General features: G+C 41.6%; 1 protein-coding gene and 1 long non-coding RNA gene across 12 annotated transcripts in view; one reads left to right on the forward strand and one right to left on the reverse strand.

Annotated features, from left to right (window-relative positions):
- Ufd4 (ubiquitin fusion-degradation 4-like) overlaps positions 1-18693 on the forward strand; it is a 660794-nt gene extending 642101 nt beyond the window's left edge. For all 11 annotated transcript variants that reach the window (XM_070079782.1, XM_070079788.1, XM_070079746.1 and 8 more), the window contains 2 exons: positions 8765-9455; positions 16486-18693. In XM_070079782.1, the coding sequence (XP_069935883.1) occupies positions 8765-9455; positions 16486-16623 (829 nt within the window). In that variant the 3' untranslated portion in view covers positions 16624-18693. The remainder of the gene's footprint in view (positions 1-8764; positions 9456-16485) is intronic.
- Positions 18210-20752, reverse strand: LOC138851149 (uncharacterized). The gene is made up of 2 exons (XR_011391017.1): positions 20548-20752; positions 18210-20362 (listed from the first exon to the last, which is right to left on the reverse strand). It is a non-coding gene; the product is annotated as an uncharacterized lncRNA (long non-coding RNA).
- Between the last annotated feature and the right edge of the window lie 4088 nt (positions 20753-24840).

Consider the following 24840-nt stretch of genomic DNA (forward strand, 5'->3'; position numbering starts at 1 on the left):
ATTTTTGTTTAATGTATGAAAGAGGGAAAGGTACCTAGGGATTGGCAGAGAGCATGTATAGCTCCTTTATGTAAAGGGAAGGGGGAAAGAAGAGATCGTAAAAATTATAGGGGAAGAAGTTTACCGAGTCATACCAGGTGAAGTGTATGGTACAGTTATTGTTGAAAGAATTAGAGGAAGAGAGAGAGAAGGATTGCAGATGAGGAAGGAGGCTTTAGAATGGTTAAGGGATGTGTAGATCAAGTGTTTACATTGAAGCATATATGGAAACAGTGCCAACAATCCATATATATGAACAGTACCAGACCATCATGTAAAAGGAATGAGGCACTACAGAGAAAGCAGAGAAAGGGAAAATAAACAGCAGTCTTTTTAGACATGAGAACTTTTCACCATTGAACATGACATTGTGGTGATAAGTTCCAGCTGCTGAGGTATGGAAAGAATGAAGAACTCAAAAGGAACACTATATACAAAACTCAAAAGGGCCACCAAATAGAACGAAAGAAACACATAAAAGACCTGGGAATAATTATGTCAGCTGACCTTTCTTCTAAACACCATAACAAAACAAAGATCACAACAGCCAGGAAGATGATGGGGTGGGTATTGAGAACTTTCAAAACAAGGGAAATAATGCCAGTGGTGACACTCTTCAAATCGGTAGTGCTCCCTCATTTAGAATATTGCTCAGTGCTGATGGCCCCATTCAAAGCAGGAGAAATATCTGAGCTGGAACAAATATAGAGACCATTTACAGCTCATATTGAACCAGTAAAGCAACTAAATTACCGGGAACACCTTTAAGTCATGAACATGTACCCAATGGAGTGGAGGAGAGATACATAATAATACATATATGGCTGGAAAGTACTCGAGGGCCTGGTCCCAAATCTGCACACTGCCATAACAACATACTGGAGTGAGAGATATGGGAGGAAAAGGGGTGCGGTGGGGACAATTAGGGAACACTGTATCAACATTCGGGGTCCCAGACTATTCAACATCTCGCCAGAAGATATCAGAAACATGGCTGGAACAAGTGTTGAAGCCTTTAAGAGGAAACCGGACATGTATCTTCTCCAGGTGCCAGATCTACCAGGCTGTGATGGATATGTGGGGCAGCGGGCCTCCAGCAGCAACAGCCTGGGTGAGCAGGTAATCACCGAATGAGCCTGGCCCATGGCCAGGCTCCGAGAGTAGTGAAACTCTGAACTCTTCAAAGGTATATCATAGGTATACAAGTTTTTGTTGCATTTATGGATTTACAAAAGGCATATGATAAAGTGGATAGGAGAGCAATGTGGCAGATGTTGCGAGTGTATGAAATAGGTAATAAGTTTACTAAATGCTATAAAGAGTTTTTATGAGGATAGTGAGGTTCAGGTTAGGGTGTGAAGGAGAGTGGGAGATTACTTCCCAGTAAAAGTAGTTCTTAGACAGGGATGTGTAGTGTCACCATGGTTGTTTTACATATTTATAGATGGGGTTGTTATTTTTTTTTTTTTTTTTTATTATCACACTGGCCGATTCCCACCAAGGCAGGGTGGCCCGAAAAAGAAAAACTTTCACCATCATTCACTCCATCACTGTCTTGCCAGAAGGGTGCTTTACACTACAGTTTTTAAACTGCAACATTAACACCCCTCCTTCAGAGTGCAGGCACTGTACTTCCCATCTCCAGGACTCAAGTCCGGCCTGCCGGTTTCCCTGAATCCCTTCATAAATGTTACTTTGCTCACACTCCAACAGCACGTCAAGTATTAAAAACCATTTGTCTCCATTCACTCCTATCAAACACGCTCACGCATGCCTGCTGGAAGTCCAAGCCCCTCGCACACAAAACCTCCTTTACCCCCTCCCTCCAACCCTTCCTAGGCCGACCCCTACCCCGCCTTCCTTCCACTACAGACTGATACACTCTTGAAGTCATTCTGTTTCGCTCCATTCTCTCTACATGTCCGAACCACCTCAACAACCCTTCCTCAGCCCTCTGGACAACAGTTTTGGTAATCCCGCACCTCCTCCTAACTTCCAAACTACGAATTCTCTGCATTATATTCACACCACACATTGCCCTCAGACATGACATCTCCACTGCCTCCAGCCTTCTCCTCGCTGCAACATTCATCACCCACGCTTCACACCCATATAAGAGCGTTGGTAAAACTATACTCTCATACATTCCCCTCTTTGCCTCCAAGGACAAAGTTCTTTGTCTCCACAGACTCCTAAGTGCACCACTCACTCTTTTTCCCTCATCAATTCTATGATTCACCTCATCTTTCATAGACCCATCCGCTGACACGTCCACTCCCAAATATCTGAATACGTTCACCTCCTCCATACTCTCTCCCTCCAATCTGATATTCAATCTTTCATCACCTAATCTTTTTGTTATCCTCATAACCTTACTCTTTCCTGTATTCACCTTTAATTTTCTTCTTTTGCACACCCTACCAAATTCATCCACCAATCTCTGCAGCTTCTCTTCAGAATCTCCCAAGAGCACAGTGTCATCAGCAAAGAGCAGCTGTGACAACTCCCACTTTGTGTGTGATTCTTTATCTTTTAACTCCACGCCTCTTGCCAAGACCCTCGCATTTACTTCTCTTACAACCCCATCTATAAATATATTAAACAACCACGGTGACATCACACATCCTTGTCTAAGGCCTACTTTTACTGGGAAAAAATTTCCCTCTTTCCTACATACTCTAACTTGAGCCTCACTATCCTCGTAAAAACTCTTCACTGCTTTCAGTAACCTACCTCCTACACCATACACTTGCAACATCTGCCACATTGCCCCCCTATCCACCCTGTCATACGCCTTTTCCAAATCCATAAATGCCACAAAGACCTCTTTAGCCTTATCTAAATACTGTTCACTTATATGTTTCACTGTAAACACCTGGTCCACACACCCCCTACCTTTCCTAAAGCCTCCTTGTTCATCTGCTATCCTATTCTCCGTCTTACTCTTAATTCTTTCAATTATAACTCTACCATACACTTTACCAGGTACACTCAACAGACTTATCCCCCTATAATTTTTGCACTCTCTTTTATCCCCTTTGCCTTTTTACAAAGGAACTATGCATGCTCTCTGCCAATCCCTAGGTACCTTACCCTCTTCCATACATTTATTAAATAATTGCACCAACCATTCCAAAACTATATCCCCACCTGCTTTTAACATTTCTATCTTTATCCCATCAATCCCGGCTGCCTTACCCCCTTTCATTTTACCTACTGCCTCACGAACTTCCCCCACACTCACAACTGGCTCTTCCTCACTCCTACAAGATGTTATTCCTCCTTGCCCTATACACGAAATCACAGCTTCCCTATCTTCATCAACATTTAACAATTCCTCAAAATATTCCCTCCATCTTCCCAATACCTCTAACTCTCCATTTAATAACTCTCCTCTCCTATTTTTAACTGACAAATCCATTTGTTCTCTAGGCTTTCTTAACTTGTTAATCTCACTCCAAAACTTTTTCTTATTTTCAACAAAATTTGTTGATAACATCTCACCCACTCTCTCATTTGCTCTCTTTTTACATTGCTTCACCACTCTCTTAACCTCTCTCTTTTTCTCCATATACTCTTCCCTCCTTGCATCACTTCTACTTTGTAAAAACTTCTCATATGCTAACTTTTTCTCCCTTACTACTCTCTTTACATCATCATTCCACCAATCGCTCCTCTTCCCTCCTGCACCCACTTTCCTGTAACCACAAACTTCTGCTGAACACTCTAACACTACATTTTTAAACCTACCCCATACCTCTTCGACCCCATTGCCTATGCTCTCATTAGCCCATCTATCCTCCAATAGCTGTTTATATCTTACCCTAACTGCCTCCTCTTTTAGTTTATAAACCTTCACCTCTCTCTTCCCTGATGCTTCTATTCTCCTTGTATCCCATCTACCTTTTACTCTCAGTGTAGCTACAACTAGAAAGTGATCTGATATATCTGTGGCCCCTCTATAAACATGTACATCCTGAAGTCTACTCAACAGTCTTTTATCTACCAATACATAATCCAACAAACTACTGTCATTTCGCCCTACATCATATCGTGTATACTTATTTATCCTCTTTTTCTTAAAATATGTATTACCTATAACTAAACCCCTTTCTATACAAAGTTCAATCAAAGGGCTCCCATTATCATTTACACCTGGCACCCCAAACTTACCTACCACACCCTCTCTAAAAGTTTCTCCTACTTTAGCATTCAGGTCCCCTACCACAATTACTCTCTCACTTGGTTCAAAGGCTCCTATACATTCACTTAACATCTCCCAAAATCTCTCTCTCTCCTCTGCATTCCTCTCTTCTCCAGGTGCATACACGCTTATTATGACCCACTTCTCGCATCCAACCTTTACTTTAATCCACATAATTCTTGAATTTACACATTCATATTCTCTTTTCTCCTTCCATAACTGATCATTTAACATTACTGCTACCCCTTCCTTTGCTCTAACTCTCTCAGATACTCCAGATTTAATCCCATTTATTTCCCCCCACTGAAACTCTCCTACCCCCTTCAGCTTTGTTTCGCTTAGAGCCAGGACATCCAACTTCTTTTCATTCATAACATCAGCAATCATCTGTTTCTTGTCATCCGCACTACATCCACGCACATTTAAGCATCCCAGTTTTATAAAGTTTTTCTTCTTCTCTTTTTTAGTAAATGTATACAGGAGAAGGGGTTACTAGCCCATTGCTCCCGGCATTTTAGTCGCCTCATACGACACGCATGGCTTACGGAGGAAAGATTCTTTTCCACTTCCCCATGGACAATAGAAGAAATAAAAAAGAACAAGAGCTATTTAGAAAAAGGAGAAAAACCTAGATGTATGTATATATATATATGCATGTGCGTGTCTGTGAAGTGTGACCAAAGTGTAAGTAGGAGAAGCAAGATATCCCTGTTATCTAGCGTGTTTATGAGACAGAAAAAGAAACCAGCAATCCTACCATCATGCAAAACAGTTACAGGTTTTTGTTTCACAGTCATTTGGCAGGACGGTAGTACTTCCCTGGGTGGTTGCTGTCTACCAACCTACTACCATATACCATATAGATGGGGTTGTAAAAGAAGTAAATGCTAGGGTGTTGGGGAGAGGGGTGGGATTAAATTATGGGGAATCAAATACAAAATGAGAATTGACACAGTTACTTTTTGCTGATGATTCTGTGCTTATGGGGGACTCTAAAGAAAAGTTGCAAAGGTTAGTGGACGAGTTTGGGAGGGTGTGTAAAGATAGAAACTTAACAGTGAACGCAGATAAGAGTGAGGTAATGAGGGTATCAAACAATTTAAAGAAAAATTGGATATCACATTGGAGGGAGGGAGTATGGAAGAAGGGAATGTTTTCAGATATTTGGGAGTTGACTTGTCAGCCGATGGGTTAATGAAGGATGAGGTTAACCATAGAACTGATGAAGGAAAAAAGGTGCGTGATGTGTTGAGGTATCTGTGGGGACAAAAAAACGTTATCTATGGATGCAAACAAGGGAATGTACAAGAGTACGATGGTTCCATCACTCTTATAAAGGTGTGAAGCACGGGTTGTAAATGCTGCAGCAAGGAGGTGGCTAGAGGCAGTGGAGATGTTGTGTCTAAGGATAATGTGTGGTGTAAATATTATACAGAGAATTTGCAGTGTGGAAATTAGGAGGAGGTGTGGAGTTATTAAAAGTATTAAAGGGTTGAAGAGGGATTGTTGAGGTGGTTTGGTCATTTAGAGAGAATGGAACAAAGTAGAATGACTTAGAGAGCTTATAAATATGTAGGGGAAGGAAGGCGGGGTAGGGGTCATCCTTGAAAAGGTTGGAGGGAGGGGGTAAAGGAGGTTTTACAAGTGAGGGGCTTGGACTTCCAGCAAGTGTGTGTGAGTGTGATAGGAGTGAATGGAGATGGGTGGTTTTTGGGACCTGACGAGCTGTTGCAGTGTGAGCAGGGCAACATTCTGTAATGGGAAGTACAATGGGGTTTGGGATATTGGCAGTTTGGAGGGACGTCTAAGTTGTTGTATCTGAGCGCCTTTGCAAAGACAGTAATTGTGTATGAGTGATGGTGAAATTGTTGAATGATGATGAATGTTTTTCCTTGCTTTTTGGGTCACTCTGCCTCAGTGGGAAATGGCTGATGTGAAAAAAAAAAATGCAGCTCTGATATTCCTGGGAATGGTAGGAAGCCTAACAGCAAATTGAACTTGGTTCATCGTTTCTTATGCCTACATTATGTTTTGGTGCCACACTCGTTAGAAACTACTACAGTGGACCCTCAACCAGCGATATTAATCCTTTCCTGAGAGCTCATCGTTAGTCAAGTTAATTTTCCCCATAAGAAATAATGGAAATCAAATTAATCCGTGCAAGACACCCAAAAGTATTGAAAAAAAAAATTTACCACATGAAATGTTAATTTTAATACACACAAACTGAAGATTACATGCACAGTTACATGACACTTACCTTTATTGAAGATCTGGTGATGATTGATGGGATGGGAGGAGGGGAGAGCATTATCTTCTTACTGTTTAGAAGGGGAATCCCCTTCCATTAGCACTTGAGGCAGCAAGTCTTTTTCTGGGGTTACTTCCCTTGTTCTTTTAATGCCACTAGGACCAGCTTGAGAGTCACTGGACTTCTGTCGCACAACATATCTGTCCATAGAGGCCTGTACCTCTCGTTCCTTTATGACTTTCCTAAAGTGGTTCACAACATTGTCAGTGTACAGGTTGCCAACACGGCTTGCAGTAGCTGTGTCAGGGTGATTATCATCCATAAAGCTTTGCACTTTAAGCCACATTGCACAGATTTCCTTAATCTTAGAAGTAGGCAACTTCTTCAATTTCTCTCTCCCCTCCTCCGAAGCAGTTTCCTCAGGTCTGCCCTCTTGCTGTTCAAGATGATCTAGCAGCTCATCAGTGGTTAGTTCTTCACTGTCCTCCACCACCAACTCTTCCACATCCTCCCCACTAACCTCCAACCCCAAGGACTTCCCCAATGCCACAATGGATTCCTCAACTGGCATAGGATTCTCAGGGTTAGCCTCAAACCCTTCAAAATCCCTTTTGTCTACACATTCTGGCCACAGTTTTTTCCAAGCAGAGTTCAATGTCCTCTTAGTCACTTCCTCCCAAGCCTTACCTATAATGTTTACACAATTGAGGATGGTAAAATGATCTTATCAAAACTCTCTTAGAGTCAGTTGAGTTTCTGAGGTCACTACAAAGCACCTTTCAAACATAGCTTTTGTGTACAGTTTCTAGAAGTTGGAAATAACCTGCTGGTCCATGGGCTGCAGGAGAGGAGTGGTATTAGGAGGCAAAAACTTCACCTTAATGAAGCTCATGTCCCTAGAAAGTTGCTCTGCCACATCTGTAGGATGACCAGGGGCATTGTTTAATACCAGGAGGCACTTAAGGTCTAATTTCTTTTCAATTAGGTAATTTTTCACATCGGGGGCAAATGCATGGTGTAACCAGTCATAGAAAAAGTCCCTAGTGACCCATGCCTTACTGTTTGCCCTCCACAGCACACACAAATTATCCTTGAGGACATTGTTTTTCCTGAACACTCTGGGGGTTTCAGAGTGATACACCAATAAAGGCTTCACTTTGCAATCACCACTAGCATTGGCACACATCAACAAAGTAAGCCTGTCTTTCATAGGCTTATGTCCTGGGAGTGCCTTTTCCTCCTGAGTAATGTACGTCCTGCTTGGCATTTTCTTCCAAAACAGGCCTGTTTCGTCACAATTAAACACTTGTTCAGGTTTCAGTCCTTCACTGTCTATGTACTCCTTGAAGTCCTGCACATATTTTTCAGCCGCTTTGTGGTCCGAACTGGCAGCCTCACCATGCCTTATCACATTATGAATGCCACTACGCTTCTTAAATCTCTCAAACCAAGCTTTGCTGGCCTTAAATTCACTCACATCACTAGTTGCTGGCATTTTTTTAATTAAATCGTCATGCAACTTCCTAGCCTTTTCACATATGATCGCTTGAGAGATGCTGTCTCCTGCTGTCTGTTTCTCGTTTATCCACACCAATAAAAGTCTCTCAACATCTTCTATCACTTGCAATCTCAGTTTCGAAAACATAGTTGCACCTTTGGCAAGAACAGCTTCCTTGATTGCTGTTTTCTTGCCCACAATAGTAGCGATGGTTGATTGGGGTTTATTATACAACCTGACCAGCTCAGAGATACGCACTCCACTTTCATATTTATCAATGATCTCTTTCTTCATCTCCATAGTAATTCTCACCCTTTTTGCTGTAGGGTTGGCACTAGAAGCTTTCTTGGGGCCCATGGTGACTTATTTTGCAGGTGCAATCACTAAAAAGGCTGTGATAATATGAAATGTTCCAGTTGTATGTTTGGAAGCGACCGCGGTGGCTGGCTGGCTTGTAAACACTGGCACCAAAGGGACAAGTGAGGCGCGCTCAGGCCAAAGTGGACGTGTATGGTACGGAACGAAAAGCGCTGGTCGGGTTTTTAAGCGCTAGTCGAGGCAAAATTTTTGCGTTTAAATGAATCGCTAGTCAGATTTATCGTTAATCGATGCAATCGCTGGTTGAGGGTCCACTGTACATTTTTTTTCAACAAACAGGCTGCCGCTGCGACGGCTGATGATGATGATAAAAGAATAATAATTCCCTAATATTTTTCCACCCTCTGAAATGATTTACAGTATGATATAGAATCTAATAAATATTTTCCATCAGGTTCAGTGGGCTGCTAACATTGGAAGATCTTTGTGAGGTAGACCCTGAGCGAGGAGCTTTCATGCAGCAGCTGAAATCTCTGTCAGCTATTAAGCAGCAGATCCTCAATGACACAATCCTCTCGGAGGAAGACAGGCGTTTGCAACTTCATAATTTGGCCCTTCCCTCAACTCCTGATAACCAGGGAGCAGAACAGCCAGCAGTTAGATTAGAAGATCTTTGTCTCACCATGCAGTATGCTGCTCCCTCCAGACACTTGGGATATACAGCAATTGAACTACGAACAGGCGGAGCTGATCAAGAAGTGACTCTTACTAATGTGGAGGATTATATTGACTTTACTCTTAGCTGGGCCTTAGAAGTAGGTATTAGAAGGCAACTTGAAGCTTTCCGATCAGGATTCTGTCAGGTGTTTCCCTTGAAGAAATTGGGAGCATTTAGCCCAGATGAACTGAGACTCATGTTGTGTGGTGACCAAGCTCCTATATGGACACGTGAAGATATTCTAGCATACACTGAGCCTAAGTTAGGATATACTCGAGACTCTCCTGGGTTCTTGAGACTCGTAAACATACTTGTAGGATTGACAGCAGAAGAACGAAAAGCATTTCTACAGTTCACCACTGGTTGTTCGTCATTGCCACCTGGTGGCCTTGCTAATCTTCATCCTCGCCTTACTGTAGTACGCAAGGTAAGAGTAAATATTTCATTTAAGCATTCTTGTAGATTTGTACCTTACTGAGGTTGTAGTATCATTTTTTAATACAAATTATGAACAGCTTTTGAAGGAACAATGATTAAGTTTCCCTCTGAATTACCTTACTTTGGTGGGAAATCCTCTTCAAGGGGGGCTCATTGACGTGGTGAAGAGGCTCTTGGTCTGAGGAATTAGACCTGTCGGTCTCCTTCCTCAGACCGAACCTAATTACCCCCCAATCCCCCATTCCCTATCCCATCCTTCCCTTTTTCCTTTCCTCCTCCTCCTCCCCACCCCGCCCTTTTGCCCCCCCCCCCCTTTTTTTTTTTTTTTTTTTTATCCCCACAGGCACGCTAGTTCCTAGGTAGGGGAACGGGTACCAGGGTCCATCCCATTCCGTTGAGGTTCTTGGCAGTGGCGTAGTTTGCCGTGGAATCTGGATTGCCTGGGGGATGTCCCGATCCCTCTCCGGTATCCCGGAGGGTGGCTTTGGGTGTCTCTCGGGCGACGGGTGTATCTCTGGAAGCCACCTTTCGGATTCTGGGGGTGGTGGCCGAAGGAGGTATGCTTTGTGGCAGATTTCCGGCCGCCCTCTCTTTTGTCCACCGAGGTAGCTCGGCAGATGTGAGGTTGCTATCCCGGATTGCCGGTTTACTGACATGATGGGTAGGGTATGGCACGGGTTCCATGCTGCATCTGCGCTACTTGCGGTGCTGAGGTCCTCTTTGGCGCGGAGGGAGATTTCTGGCCCTTTCATTCCTCCTAGGAGCTATCCCTCCCCAGTCCCCCCTTTTTTTATTCTTTTTTTTATTTTTATTTTCTTTTCTTCTTTCTTTTTTTTTCTTAAAAACAAAAAGAAAGAAGTAACCTAACCATGGCAGCCCTAGTCCATGAACCTGCTACCCCCGGGCCCCTTCTTGATACCACACCCCGTTCTGACCCCGCCTCGTCTTTGGACCACTCTTCGGACACACCTCATGCCTCTGTACCTCTTGCTGGTGCTGTTTCCTCACCCGCTTCAGGTACTGAGGCCTCGACTGACTCCTTCGATTTATCTGACCTTCGCTCTCCTCTGACTATGCTTCCGGCCCCTCCCTCTACGGTGCGGCAATTTTCGAATCGCCTACCCGTTCCACGTCGGACCAACTCTGGTCCCACGCCTAAATGCCAACGACAATTACCTGCTGATGATACTTCTCCACCTTCTCGTTCTTATCAGAAAAGATCGACACGTCCTTCACTACCTTTCCACACTCAGTTTCAGACTGCACAATGGACTAAATTCTCCACTTTACGACCGACTTCCTCTACTGCCTATCTTTCTGACCACAGTATTGGCAAGGCACTCCTACGCCATGTTAGTAAAGATATTTCTTTTCATGCTCTTAAGAGCGGTACGCGCATCATCACCGTACAGAATGCTACCCAGGCTCATGAGCTTTCTCGTCTTTCCCATATCGATACTGTTCCTGTCACTATTGAAAAACATCATTCCCTCAATTCTTGTAGTGGTACCGTCATTCTGCACCATACCATAGTTCAACAAAATTTCCAGACATGTGGCACTGACATTCTTGAACAGCTGGAACTCCAAAATCTCCCAATCCTCAAGGTAAACACTTATGTTCTTCCTGCCCGCGGGCGGAGACAATACCCTAGCAATGTGGCTCGTTTAACTTTTGACAGCTGTGAACTCCCATCCTCAGTTTATGTAGCAGGACATTGGTTACAAGTTCGAAAGGTGATCCCTACACCGTAACAGTGTAGAAATTGCTGGCGATTTGGCCATCCAGCGAAATATTGCAGATCTATCGCCGAATGCCCAGTCTGTGGTGCCGATGACCATTCTAATACGTCTTGCAATCGACCTCCCTCTTGCCTTAATTGTCATGAGGCTCGCCCTTCGTACTCTCGCCGTTGTCAAGTCTACTTAAACGAGCGGGAAATCCGTTACCTCAAAGAGGCAGAAGGTCTCCCTTATGCCATGGCAGTTTCTCATCTCCGCCTTCAAGGGAGACTACCTCGTGTTTCTTATTCCCGTGTTTCAAAACGTCCCCCCACTTCTGGTATCCCATCTTCTGCACCCACCTCTGTGGTTACCTCTCCCATAGTCACTCCTGTATCTAATTCTTTTGCTGTCCTCGGCTCAGACATCTCTACTTCAACGCCTCAGTCTGATCTCGCTTCTTCGTGTTCTCTCTCACAAGCCTCAGTAGCGACGAGATCTCGTATGACACCTCCTCCCAATCGTCCCTCTACTTCTCAAAAGTCAAAAAAAGGTCCGTTAACACCTCCTACCCATCTTCCACCTCCTCATTTTACCTTCCCTGTCTCTGTACCTGGTTCTCCCCCTCTCACTGGCTCTGTTACAAGTGTAGAGGTTCACCCTCCTCCTCGTACTGTACCTTCCTTCCCTGTTCCCTCCCAGGTTTCTGCCTCTTCTGTCCCCTTCCATGCTTCTCCAGTTCCCTCCACCCTTTCGCCCCCCCCTACCTTGGTAGAGTCCAATACAGTTCCAATCTTTACTCATCCTCCCCCTACCATTTCCAATATTGTCTCCCATACGACGTCTCTGAATTCCGAAACACTTGAAGCAATCTCTGAATATATTGCAGAGACCAAACCATCAATGGACACTGATCCACCCTCCACTCCTTCTCTCTCCTCTGCTCCATCTGCGCAACTCCTTTCTTCACAGCGCACCGTTCCTTCACTGCTTGAACGTTTTCCACTGCCTCAGCATGTGGACTTTTCTAACCCCTCTAGTCCGTAGGAACCCTTACCTGCGGATTTCAGGTATCTTTATCATTGCCAATCATGGCCTATTTACAGTGGAATATACGCGGCCTCGGGTAATCGGGGTGAGCTTCAGATGTTACTCTCCCAGTTTTCCCCTGTTTGTGTTTGCTTACAGGAACCAAAATTACACTCTGCTGTTCTCTCTCCCATCTCAGGCTATAATTTATTGCGTTCTTCAGATCCTTTTCCTGATGGGACCTTTAATGAAAGTGCCCTTCTTCTACACACTGATATTCCGTACCATCAGCTATTTGTTCATACTTTGCTGCATTACACAGCAACCCGTATCCACTTGCATAGGTGGTATACGCTCTGTTCTTTATATCTCTCTCCTTCTCGGGCATTATCTATCCTGGATATTGCCCGCTTTTGTTACTTGGCGATTTTAATGCCCATCATTTCCTCTGGGGGGGTCTCACTGTGATTCCCGTGGCATTCAGTTAGAGGCTTTTCTTGCCACCCACCCCCTCCATGTTTTAAATACAGGTACTCACACCCATTTTGATCCTCGGACTCACACACACACACACACACTTGCATCGATCTCTCAGTCTGCTCTTCCTCCGCCGCATTAGACTTCACTTGGTCTGTTCTCCCGGACTTACATGACAGCGATCATTTCCCAATCATTCTTACTTCCCCTTCATATTCACCACCGCTTCGCATCCCACGCTGGCAATTTGATCAGGCACATTGGAACCTTTACTCACACCTAACTGTTTTTAGAGAGGTTCCTCCATCGATGAGCTTTTACACCTCTTCTCGTCCTCCGTTTTAACCGCAGCTTCTCATTCTATACCCCAAACTTCGGGCAGGCATTCTCAGAAATGCGTGCCTTGGTGGTCTCCTGCTTGTGCTTGTGCAGTACGTTTGAAACGCGCTGCATGGGGCAGGTACTGGTACAATAGAACCACAGAGAGACTTATTGATTTTAAGCAGAAGCGTGCGATCGCTCCCCGTGTCATCCGTGACGCTAAATGCACTTGCTGGCGAGATTATGTCTCCACCATCACCTCTGCTTCCTCTATGAGTGCAGTCTGGAAAAAAGTACGAAAACTGAGTGGTAAATATTCTCCTGACCCGGCTCCTGTTCTGTGGGTTGCCGGTGTTGAAATAGCAAACCCACTAGATGTTGCCAATGAAATTGGCAATCATCTGGTCCATATTTCTCAGAGACTCCATCTATGCCCCTCATTTCTTTCCTCAAAGTCTGCCAGAGAGTTAGCACCCTTGGACTTTTCTTCTCTCAGAGAAGAACAGTATAATGTGCCTTTTACACTTCAAGAACTGGAGGCAACACTCTCAGCTTGCCGATCATCGGCAGCTGGGCCCGACGACATTCATATTCGTATGCTACAACATTTACATCAGTCAGCCCTTGCAGTCCTATTACGCCTTTACAAACTTATTTGGTCACAAGGAGTTCTTCCACAGCTGTGGAAATCCGCCATTGTTCTCCCTTTCCGCAAACCGGGCACTACGGGACATGAAACCTCCCACTATCGTCCAATTGCTCTTACCAGTGCAGTTTGCAAAGTGATGGAACGCCTAGTAAATAGACGTTTAGTGTGGTATTTAGAGACACACAACAGTCTCTCCACTCGTCAATATGGCTTTCGTAAGGGACGTTCTACCATAGACCCCTTACTACGCTTGGATACGTATGTTCGTAATACCTTTGGGAATAACCACTCAGTTATTGCCATATTTTTTGACCTTGAGAAGGCATATGACACAACTTGGAGGTATAATATTTTAGCCCAAGCCCACTCCTTAGGCCTTCGAGGCAATCTACCATCCTTCCTTAAGAACTTTTTAACTGACAGGCATTTCCGTGTTCGGGTTAATAATGTGCTCTCCCCGGACTTTATCCAAGCTGAAGGTATCCCCCAGGGATGTGTTCTGAGCACAACACTTTTTCTCCTTGCTATTAATGATTTGGCCTCTAGTCTTCCATCAAATATTTGGTCATCACTTTGTTGATGACTTCGCTATTGCCTGTGCAGGCGCTGACTGTCACCTCTTTACAGTTTCTCTCCAGCATGCAGTCGACCGTGTTTCCAATTGGTCCACCACATGTGGGTTTAAATTTTCCAGTACTAAAACCCACCAAATTACTTTCACTAGACGCTCTTGTCATCTCCGATCATCCTTTGTACCTCTATGGCTCCCGTATCCCTGAACATGACAGTTAAGTTTCTGGGCTCCTCTTTGATCGTAGGTTATCCTGGAAACCTCACATTACCTCTCTGAAGGCAACTTGTCACAGCCTGCTGAACCTTCTTAAAACCCTTGCTCATCTTTCATGGGGAGCTGATCATCGAACCCTCCTTCGCCTACATTCCACCCTTATTTTATCGAAACTTGATTATGGTGACCAGATCTATTCAGCGGCATCTCCTGCTACTCTCTCTAGCCTTAACCCCATTCATCACCAAGGATTACGTTTATGCCTTGGTGCTTTTCGCTCTTCCCCTGTCGAGAGCCTCTATGCAGAAGCGAACGTTCCATCCTTATCCGATCACCGTGATGCCCATTGCCTTCGCTACTATGTACACTCTCATGATCTCTGCAATCCGTCCATTTATAGAATGGTCACTGATATTAGTAGACATTATTTGTTCGCCGCCCGTTTACTCCGTCCCTTCTCTCTTCGCCTTCATTCGCTCTTGTCTTCTCTTCAATTACCACCTTTCTATGTTCATATAGCATCTCACTTTTCCCTACTCCCCTGGGAAGTTCCAGCTGTTCGAGTCTGTTCTTTCTCTCTCACTCGAAAGCCCAACTGTCTACGGTCGCTTCCCGCTCTCTTTTTCTTGACCACTTTCACTCTCATTCTCATGCCATTGCTGTGTACACAGATGGCTCTAAGTCTTTGACGGCGTAGGATTCGCAGCAGTGTTTCCGGACAGCGTCGTACGAAGGCATTTACTATCTTCGGCTAATATTTTTACTGCTGAATTGTATGCCATCCTTGCAGCACTTATCCGTATGGCATTTGTGGTTGTCTCAGACTCCCTTAGTGCTTTACAGGCTATACAGAAATTTGATACGCCTCACCCCTTAGTCCTCCGTATCCAACTTTGGCTATGCCGCATCTTTACCAAGCATAAAGATAGTTTTTTGTTGGGTCCCTGGTCATCTTGACGTACAGGGCAATGAACAGGCAGACACTGCTGCGCGGTCAGCAGTACATGACCTACCAGTTTCATATAGAGGTATTCCATTTACGGATTATTTTGCTGCAATATCTTCACACCCGTTGGCAACACCGTTGGTCTACTATGCTCGGCAACAAACTTCAATCTATTAAACCAAGTATAGGTTACTGGCCGTCTTCTTATCACCAGTGTCGAGGTTGGGAGACTATTCTCTCCCGTCTTCGCATTGGCCATACTCGTCTTACTCATTGATATCTCATGGAGAGGCACCCTGCTCCTCTCTGAGAATTGCCAAGCTCCATTATCAGTCAGCCACATTCTGTTGGTCTGCCCACTTTACCGAGCCCGCAGAATTTACCTCCATCGTCGTCTTCGCTCCGCTGCTCTCTCTACCTTCCCTTCTCGCTGATGGACCTACCTTTCATCCGGTCTCTCTCATTGCCTTTTTGACAACAACTGACTGACTTCACAAATTCTGATACCTTCAGCCCTTTCTACTTCAATCTCTTGCTACCCTCTACCCCCGTACTATCCCCTGCCCCGCTGTTTTCTGTAACCTACTGATCATCCCTCCTCCCTTCTGCCATCCATACCCTCGCTTCCTTCCCTACCCTGCAGCGCTGTATAGCCCTTGTGGCTTAGCGCTTCTTTTTGATTATAATAATAATTTGGTGGGAAATGGCCAGTGTAGTAAAAAAAATGTTATACAATAATTGATTTGATACACCCATGAAAGTACTTACTGTATACAAGAGAAGTAATAGTACCTTTGTCAGTTTTTTCATCTGGTAATTTTTACTGCAGCACCCTTAAAAGTCTGCCACTTTCTTAAACAATGCTTGCATTTAATGCTGAAAATATTCTGAGATGGCCAGTAGCAGAATTTTACTGGAGCAGAACAGAATGGAAGTAAACAAGAAAGAATAAGATAAAAGTGTAATAAACCAAGTAATGCTGAATTTAGCATTTTTAGGAAAAAAATAGATGTAATGGTATTTCTATCAAAAGTTGTATGTGTAATAACTTTCGAGTTGTTTTAAATAGAATTTTCTGGTTTTCCGTAGGTTGATGCAGGAGATGGTTCGTATCCATCTGTAAACACTTGTGTCCATTACCTGAAGATGCCTGATTATTCCTCCGAGAGCATAATGAAAGAGAGGCTTCTTGCAGCCACACGGGAGAAGGGCTTCCATCTTAATTAATTCTTAAAAAATTTATTATGATTATAGACTCAGGTTTAAGTAATAGAGATTTTAAAACCCTTGCTTAATGAAAATCTGTAAGATTGATTGTACTCAACTTCCGAGGACTCTCATAAAATATGCTGTAATTATAGAACAGTTATATTAGGAAGAAATGTGAATTAAAACCAGTTTGTTTATTACTCCTTCAAAGGGATTTTTACAGTGAATTAAGGATAAAGTCATATACAATAGTCTTGAGTAGTACTCTGTGTGGAGTGTATCTTTATTAAAAAGTGATTTCAGAGTGCAAATTATGCATGATACCAAATGCTTACAAAAACTTAAATCCCAGACTGACTTTTTAAAGAGAATCCAGGAAAATATTTCTTTTCCCAGTGTGCTAATATAATATTAGCAGCACTCGATGAGAATATGTATGCCTTTCAAAGTGATTGCTTGAGAAAGTGCAAATACAGGCAACAAAATGCAACACTACCTGGCGAGTGGATGACTTGTGTGAATGCACAGAACATTAGTCACCCTAGTGTCTGTACAAGTAAAAATGGCTGGTTTTATAGCTAATTGAAATGTGTGAAAGCAATTTGGATGTTGGTGCCAATCTGCATAAATGTTTTCCAAGAAAATATTTTTCATGAAAGTATAAGTGATATAAATACATTTTTGTTGTTCTGGCAGGTAGTGGTAAGTAGGCTGACAATGGCCAGTTGTTGTTTTATGTTGTCACCATTAGCTTATGTCTTTCTGTGATAACTGATGTGAAGGCATTGCATAGGCAGCAAACTGTATATAATGAAATGCATTACAAGAATGCCACTGTTATAGTTATGTCTCTCAGTGTAGCAATTAAGTATTTGTGATTTTGAGTGGAGATTTTACTGTTGAGTAGGTGGTTGTATGGTTGAGTAGCCCTTCTATAATACTTGGGTCTGCTGTTCAGTGTCGGCTATTCTCACCTCGGCTTGTTAGCAAGGATCTCATGATAATTAACTGTAATAAGCCCAATGTAGTAAATGCTTGAATTTGTGATTTGATATATTGTTATAATCCATCCCAAAAATACTTCTTGTCACTTTCTAAAACTTAGTGAACATAATGGTCATGGTTTCGAAGGGTTTGAGATCGTTTGTGGTAGCCAAGACAAGGCATTGACATTGCCTGTACTTGTAGTAATTTCATCATGCTAAGGCAGTTCATGCTAAGTTTACACTTGAAATATTATCACTGACTTGATTGATCTGAGTTTTGTGCACAAGTGTTTAACATAGCTTCTTTGATGAATTGTCAGTAGCAAGTTGAGACACAGTAAAGTAGTGACATTACAGGCTGACAATTCATCATCTTTTCATGAAGATTGTCACAGTCGTGCTCTGTTTTGTGCCTTACATTTTTTCTTTAGTTTTCAATTTCTAAATAATTTTTTTTTAAATTATGAGTTTAATGATGCATTTTACTGTCCATTGATCATTTTAGTAAAACTACTAAGTAAAATAATTATTTTTTAAAGTTTAATTAGGTTTTGACAGTACATTTCAGAAGATTTTTTCATAAATGTAAATATTTGAAGGGAATTTCAGCTAAATATGTTGTGCATGAAAAAATCTTTATATTTGTATGTCGACTTATTAATTCCTGTTGTACAAGAACTATAAGTTAAACTACTGAAAGAGATACAGAATGTAGGCATTGAAGATGAGAAGCAAAAATTTTCACAGGCACCTTAAAACAGACCACTGCTGTTTATTAGAGGGATATGCCTGATTGTCTTATCTACAAAAGTGTTTCACATTCACTACAGTAGATAATGGGCTCTGGTGTTTAATTAGAAGCAAATTACACAAGACATTTCTTAACACCGAAGTAAGGTAACGTAAACAATATTGTACTTATTGAATAAGTCACAATCAGTGATAGTAGATGAGAAGATTACACAGCTAAATGAAAGTAATTATTACCAAAAATGCTAGTGTTGAATTTGACATTTTATCAGTATACCAAAAAGATTAGGATAAATGTTAGTATGCAATAGAGTAATTGTGCTTATATTCTAATATTTATTTTGTATTGCTGTATTGTCCTTTATTTTCACCTACAACTCTTGGTATAAACAGTTTGTGCTCAACATGAGCAAGTTTTTTTTTTTTTTTTTTTTAAAGGCTGATGCATTATAATTTGGCTCAGTTATACAGTGGACCCCCGCTTAACGATCACCTTCCAATGCGACCAGTTATGCAAGTGTATTTATGTAAGTGCGTTTGTACGTGTTTGTTTGGGGGTCTGAAATGGACTAATCTACTTCACAATATTCCTTATGGGAACAAATTCGGTCATTATTATTATTATAATCAAAAAGAAGCGCTAAGCCACACACAAATTCGGTCAGTACTGGCACCTGAACATACTTCTGGAATGAAAAAATATCGTTATCCGGGGGTCCACTGTATATTAAAACTCTTAGCTTTATCACTTTTGCTAGTGCATAATGCACAAATGATGATTATTATTATAATTGTAACTGTTAAACACACAAGGGTGATGTACGATGAAATAATCATTTACTCTGTATAAGTTCAAAGTACATGTACATTGATATGGTGTGCTCGCCTGTATGTTGTTGTAGGGGTCAAGTCTTGCCTCCAGCCCCTGCTTCTCAACTTACTGCTTGCCAGATTCACTCCTCAGCTTCATGGGCCTCTATTGTATCTGCTCTTAAAATTATGTATGGAGCCTGCCTACACCACTTTTGTCAAGGTCATTCTATTTCCTAACCAATGTACTCTCATACATTTCCCTTTTTGTATCCATGGAAAACAATGCATCTCCACAGATGCCTCGCCCACCTGTTTCCCCCTCATCAGTTATTTGGTTCGGCTCGTCTTTCATATACCCTTCCATTGACAGATCCACTCCCTGATGTTTGAACATATTCACTTCCATGCTCCCTCCTTCCAATCTTTCATTGCCTGAATTGTTACCTTTGTCATATATTTGTTTTTTTTCATCACACCGGTCATATCCCACTGAGGCAGGGCGACCTAAAGAAAAATGAAAGTTTCTCTTTAAGTAATGTATACAGGAGAAGGGGGTAATTGCCCCTTGCTCCTGGCATGTTAGTCACCTTTTACAACATGCATGGCTTACAGAGGAAGAATTCTGTTCCACTTTCCCATGGAGGTAAAAGGAAATAAGAACAAAAACTAACAACAAAATAGAAGAAAACCCAGAGTGATGTGTGTATATATATGCTTGTCCACGCCTGTGTAGTGTGACCGAAGGGTAAGTAGAAGTAGCAAGACATACCTGAAATGTTGCATGTTTACGACAAAAAAAAAAAAAAAAAAAAAGACACCAGCAATCCTGCCATCATGTAAAACAATTACAGGTTTCTATTTCACACTCACTTGACAGGATGGTAGCACATCCCTTGGTGTTGCTGTCTATCAAGGTGTGTGTATGTATTTTTTTTTTTTATTAACACACTGGCCAATTCCCACCAAGGCAGGGTGGTCTGAAAAAGAAAAACTTTCACCATCATTCACTCCATCACTGTCTTGCCAGAAGGGTGCTTTACACTACAGTTTTTAAACTGCAACATTAACACCCCTCCTTCAGAGTACAGGCACTGTACTGCTCTAAGTCCGGCCTGCCGGTTTCCTTGAATCCCTTCATAAATGTTACTTTGCTTACACTCCAACAGCACGTCAAGTATTAAAAACCATTTGTCTCCAAACGCGCTCCCCTCAAGGAAGGTTCCTTGATGTTGGTGAGGGGCTCTTGATTTAGGGAATTGGATCTGTGCTCCAGTTCCCCAAATTAAGCCTGAATGCCTTCCACATCCCCCCCCCCCCCCAGGCGCTGTATAATCCTCCGGGTTTAGCGCTTCCCCCTTGATTGTAATAATAATAATAATCCAAACGCGCTCACGCATGCCCGCTGGAAGTCCAAGCCCCTCTCACAAAACCTCAAAATATAAATTATATATATATATATATATATATATATATATATATATATAGGATGGGGTCCACCTCTGGTGTAAATTGTGGGACCCATTGCCTCGGAGAAGTGCATAAAAAGACTTCAAGGAAGAATATTTGGATTTCTTCCTGAAGCCGTTTGAATATTCCACTTCCCCTACCAAAGACAGTGATTATGTATGAGTGATGGTGAAAGTGTTGAATTATGAAAGTTTTTTTTTTTCTTTCTTTTTGAAATACATATATATATATATATATATATATATATATATATATATATATATATATATATATATATATATATATATATATATATATATATATATATATATATATATATATATATATATATATATATATATATATATATATATATATATATAATGTATTTCAAAAAGAAAGAAAAAAAAAAACTTTCATAATTCAACACTTTCACCATCACTCATACATAATCACTGTCTTTGCAGAGGCACTCAGATACAACAGTTCAGAAGTCCCTCCAAACTACCTATATCCCAAATCCCTCCTTTGAAGTGCAGGCATTGTACTTTTGATTTCCAGGACTCGAGTCCGGCTAACCAGTTTCCCTAAATCCCTCCACAAAATATTACCCTGCTCAAACTCCAACAGCTCGTCAGGTCCTATAAACCATTCGTCTCCATTCACTCCTATCTAACACACTCGTGCATGCTTGCTGGAAGTCCAAGCCCCTTGCCCACAAAACCTCCTTTACCCCCTTCCTCGAACCTTTTTGAAGATGACCCCTACCCCGCCTTCCTTCCCCTATAGATTTATACGCTCTCCAAGTCATTCTTGCTAAATGACCAAACTACCTCAACAACCCCTCTGCAGACCTCTAATACTTTCAGTAACTTGAGTAACTCCACACCACCACCTAATTTCCACTCCAAATTCTCTGCATATTTACACCACACATTGCTCTTAGACACGACATCTCCACTGCCTCCTCACCGCAGCATTTACAGCCCAAGCTTCACACCCATATAAGTGTGTTGGTACCACTATCTTCATACATTCCCTTTGCCTCCATGGATAATGTTTTGTCTCTCCAGATACCTCAACACACCACTTACCTTTTTTTTCATCAATTCTATAGTTAACCTCATCTTTCATAAACCCATTTGCTGACAAGTCAACTCCCAAATATCTGAAAAATGTTCACTTCTTCCATACTTCCTCTCTCCAATGTGATATCCAATTTTTCTTTAAATCATTTGATACCCTCATCACCTGACTCTTATCTATGTTCACTTCAACCTTTACACACCCTCCAAAACTCATCCACTAACCTTGGCAACTTTTCTTTAAACTTTCCCAAAAGCACCGTTTCATCAGCAAAAAGTAACTGTCAACTACCATTTTGTACTTGATTTCCCATAATTTAATCCCACCCCCCTCCCCAACACCCTAGCATTTACTTGTTTTACAACCCCATCCATAAATATAATAAACAACTATGGTGACATTACACATCCCTGTCTAAGATCTACTTTTATTGGGAAGTAGTCTCCCTCTCTCCTATATACCCTAAACAGCCTCACTATCCACATAACTCTTTACAGCATTTAGTAGTTAACTACCTATTCCATACAATGGCAACATCTGCCACATTGCTCCCCTATCCACTGTCATATGCCTCTTCCAAATCCATAAATTCTATGAAAACTTTCATACCTTAATCTAAATACTGTTTACATATATGCTTCAGTGTAAACACTATCTACACATCCCCTACCCACTAAAACAACCTTGTTCATCTGCAATCCTACTCTGTCTTACCTCTAATTCTTATAATAACCCTACCATACACTTTACCTGGTATACTCTATAAAAATTATAGGGGAATAAGTTTATGATCTCTTTTGTCCTCCTTCCCTTTATATAAAGGAACTATATATGCTCTCTGCCAATCCCTAGGTACCTTCCCCTCTTTCATACATTCATTAAATAAAAATTCCCAACCACTCCAACACTGTCCTCCCCTGCTTTTAACATTTCTGTTATGATCCCGTCAGTTCCAGATGCTCTACCCCTTCATTCTACGTAACGCCTTACACACCTTCCCCACACTCGCCTGCTCTTATTCATTCCTAAAAGATGTTATACCTCCCTGGTCAGTGCATGAAATTGCTGTCTCCCTTTCTTCATTGACATTTAATAGTTCCTCAAAATATTCCCACCATCTACCAAATACCTCCAGGTACTCATCAACTAACCTCCCTACTGTTTTTAACTGACAAATCCATGCATTCCCTAGGCTTTAACTTTATCCCACTCCAAAATTTTTTTTCTTATTTTCAGGAAAATTTTTTAACAATGCCTCTCCCACTATCAATCATTTGCTCTCCTTTTGTATGTTCTCACCACTCTTCACCTTTCTTTTACTCTCCATATACTCTGCCCTTCTTATATCACTTCTGCTTTGTAAAAAGCTCTAAGCTACCTTTTTCTCTTTTATCACACCCTTCATTCCACTAATCACTCTTCTTTCCTCCTGCACCCACCCTCTTATAACCACAAACTTCTACCCCACATTCTGATACTGCATTTTTAAAACTATCCCATCCCACTTCAACCCCATATCCTCCCCAACTACCCATACTTGCACTAGTGCACCTTTCTGCCAATAGTTGCTTTTATCTCACCCTAACTTCCTTATCCCTTAGTGTATACACTTTCACCTCTCTTACTTGCTGTTGCCATATTCCTTTAGTCCCATTTACCTCTTACTCTAACTGTAGCTACACCTAAATAATGATCCGATATATCCGTTACCCCTCTGTAAACGTGTACATCCTGAAGCCGACCCATCAACCTTTTATCCACCAATACATAATTTAAACTACTTTCATTACATGCTATATCATACCTTGTATTTATACCATTCATCACACACATACCTAGGTATATATATACAGTAGGGCCCCGCTTTACAGTGTGTCACTTTACAGTGTTCTGCTAATACGGTCATTTTAAATTACGACCAAAACTCGTTGTACGGGTCCCCCCACCTGACTTTCTAATACGGTCACCGTGCCCCACCCGGTTTGTTTACATTCTCAGATCCAAGCACTAAGTCTCTCTTTATTATGTCTGGAAACAACAAATTTCAAGTGGTTTTTAAAAGTTTTCATATTTTATATATACTCTGATAATTATACTTCTGTATACCTGTACTTAAATAAACTTACAAACTGTGCTGGCATGCAGGTACACATTAAAATCAATAAGAGTGTCTTGTGTCTCGAGACGTCATATTAGTAATAATAATAGTCATTAAATGTCGTATATTACGTTAATATACATATTTTCAATAATCCATCTATGATATTTTTTCAAAATTATATAATAAAAACGATGCATAACAATGATAAATACACCCCACAATAGAATAAACAAATATGAGATGTGGTAGCCAGATAACTTGTACAAGTGATGGCAAGAATAACATTTTCTCTAGTCTAACGTAAGAGAAAATGTGTTACTGGGGGTAACTGTAGAAAATTATTCCTTTTGTATGTAAGTTTATTCAGGTATACACAAATACAGTTACATAGATTATCATACATAACAGCACAAGTGTAGAGAACCTAGGATAACCCAAAAAAGTCAGACTTATTTCTACTGCCTTCACTCAGTGTCATTTCTTCTAAAAATGGTGTTACACGAGAATGGGAGTGTTCTTTATTAATTGTACCGTATCAATGTAGACAACTTTTACACAATGCAACTTGTACACAAACCGGACATGTACACTGTTTACTAAACTTATGTTCGCCTGGTTTGTTTACATAAGTCTGTGCCTGTCCTCTCATGTACTCATGTTCTCTCTCATTTACTCGTTCTATCTCGTTTACTCGCTCCTGACCCTACATTAAGTAATGAGTGAACTGTATATGCATTTTATTGCTCTGGGATGCTTAAATATAGAATATATGTGAGTGGAATGGCCTGGTATGGTAGCCTGGCTGACTACCATACATACCACACTTGATTTCTTACAATAAATACGACTTGTCACGCCCTAGATTAAAACTAAATATTTTAAGGTAAGTAATGAGTGCCGTGTGTGTGTGTTGTACTTTATTGTTTTTTGTTGCCTAGTTCTATTGCTAACTTAATATGTTAGTGTAAAGTTGTTATCTAGCATTTGTATGCATTTATAAGGGAAAAAAAAAAGTGTTCCACTTTATGATTTCCGCTTTACAGCGGTAGCCTG

Source organism: Cherax quadricarinatus, chromosome 6, assembly GCF_038502225.1.
Source record: "Cherax quadricarinatus isolate ZL_2023a chromosome 6, ASM3850222v1, whole genome shotgun sequence".
In the NCBI taxonomy this organism is placed as follows: Eukaryota; Metazoa; Arthropoda; class Malacostraca; order Decapoda; family Parastacidae; genus Cherax; species Cherax quadricarinatus.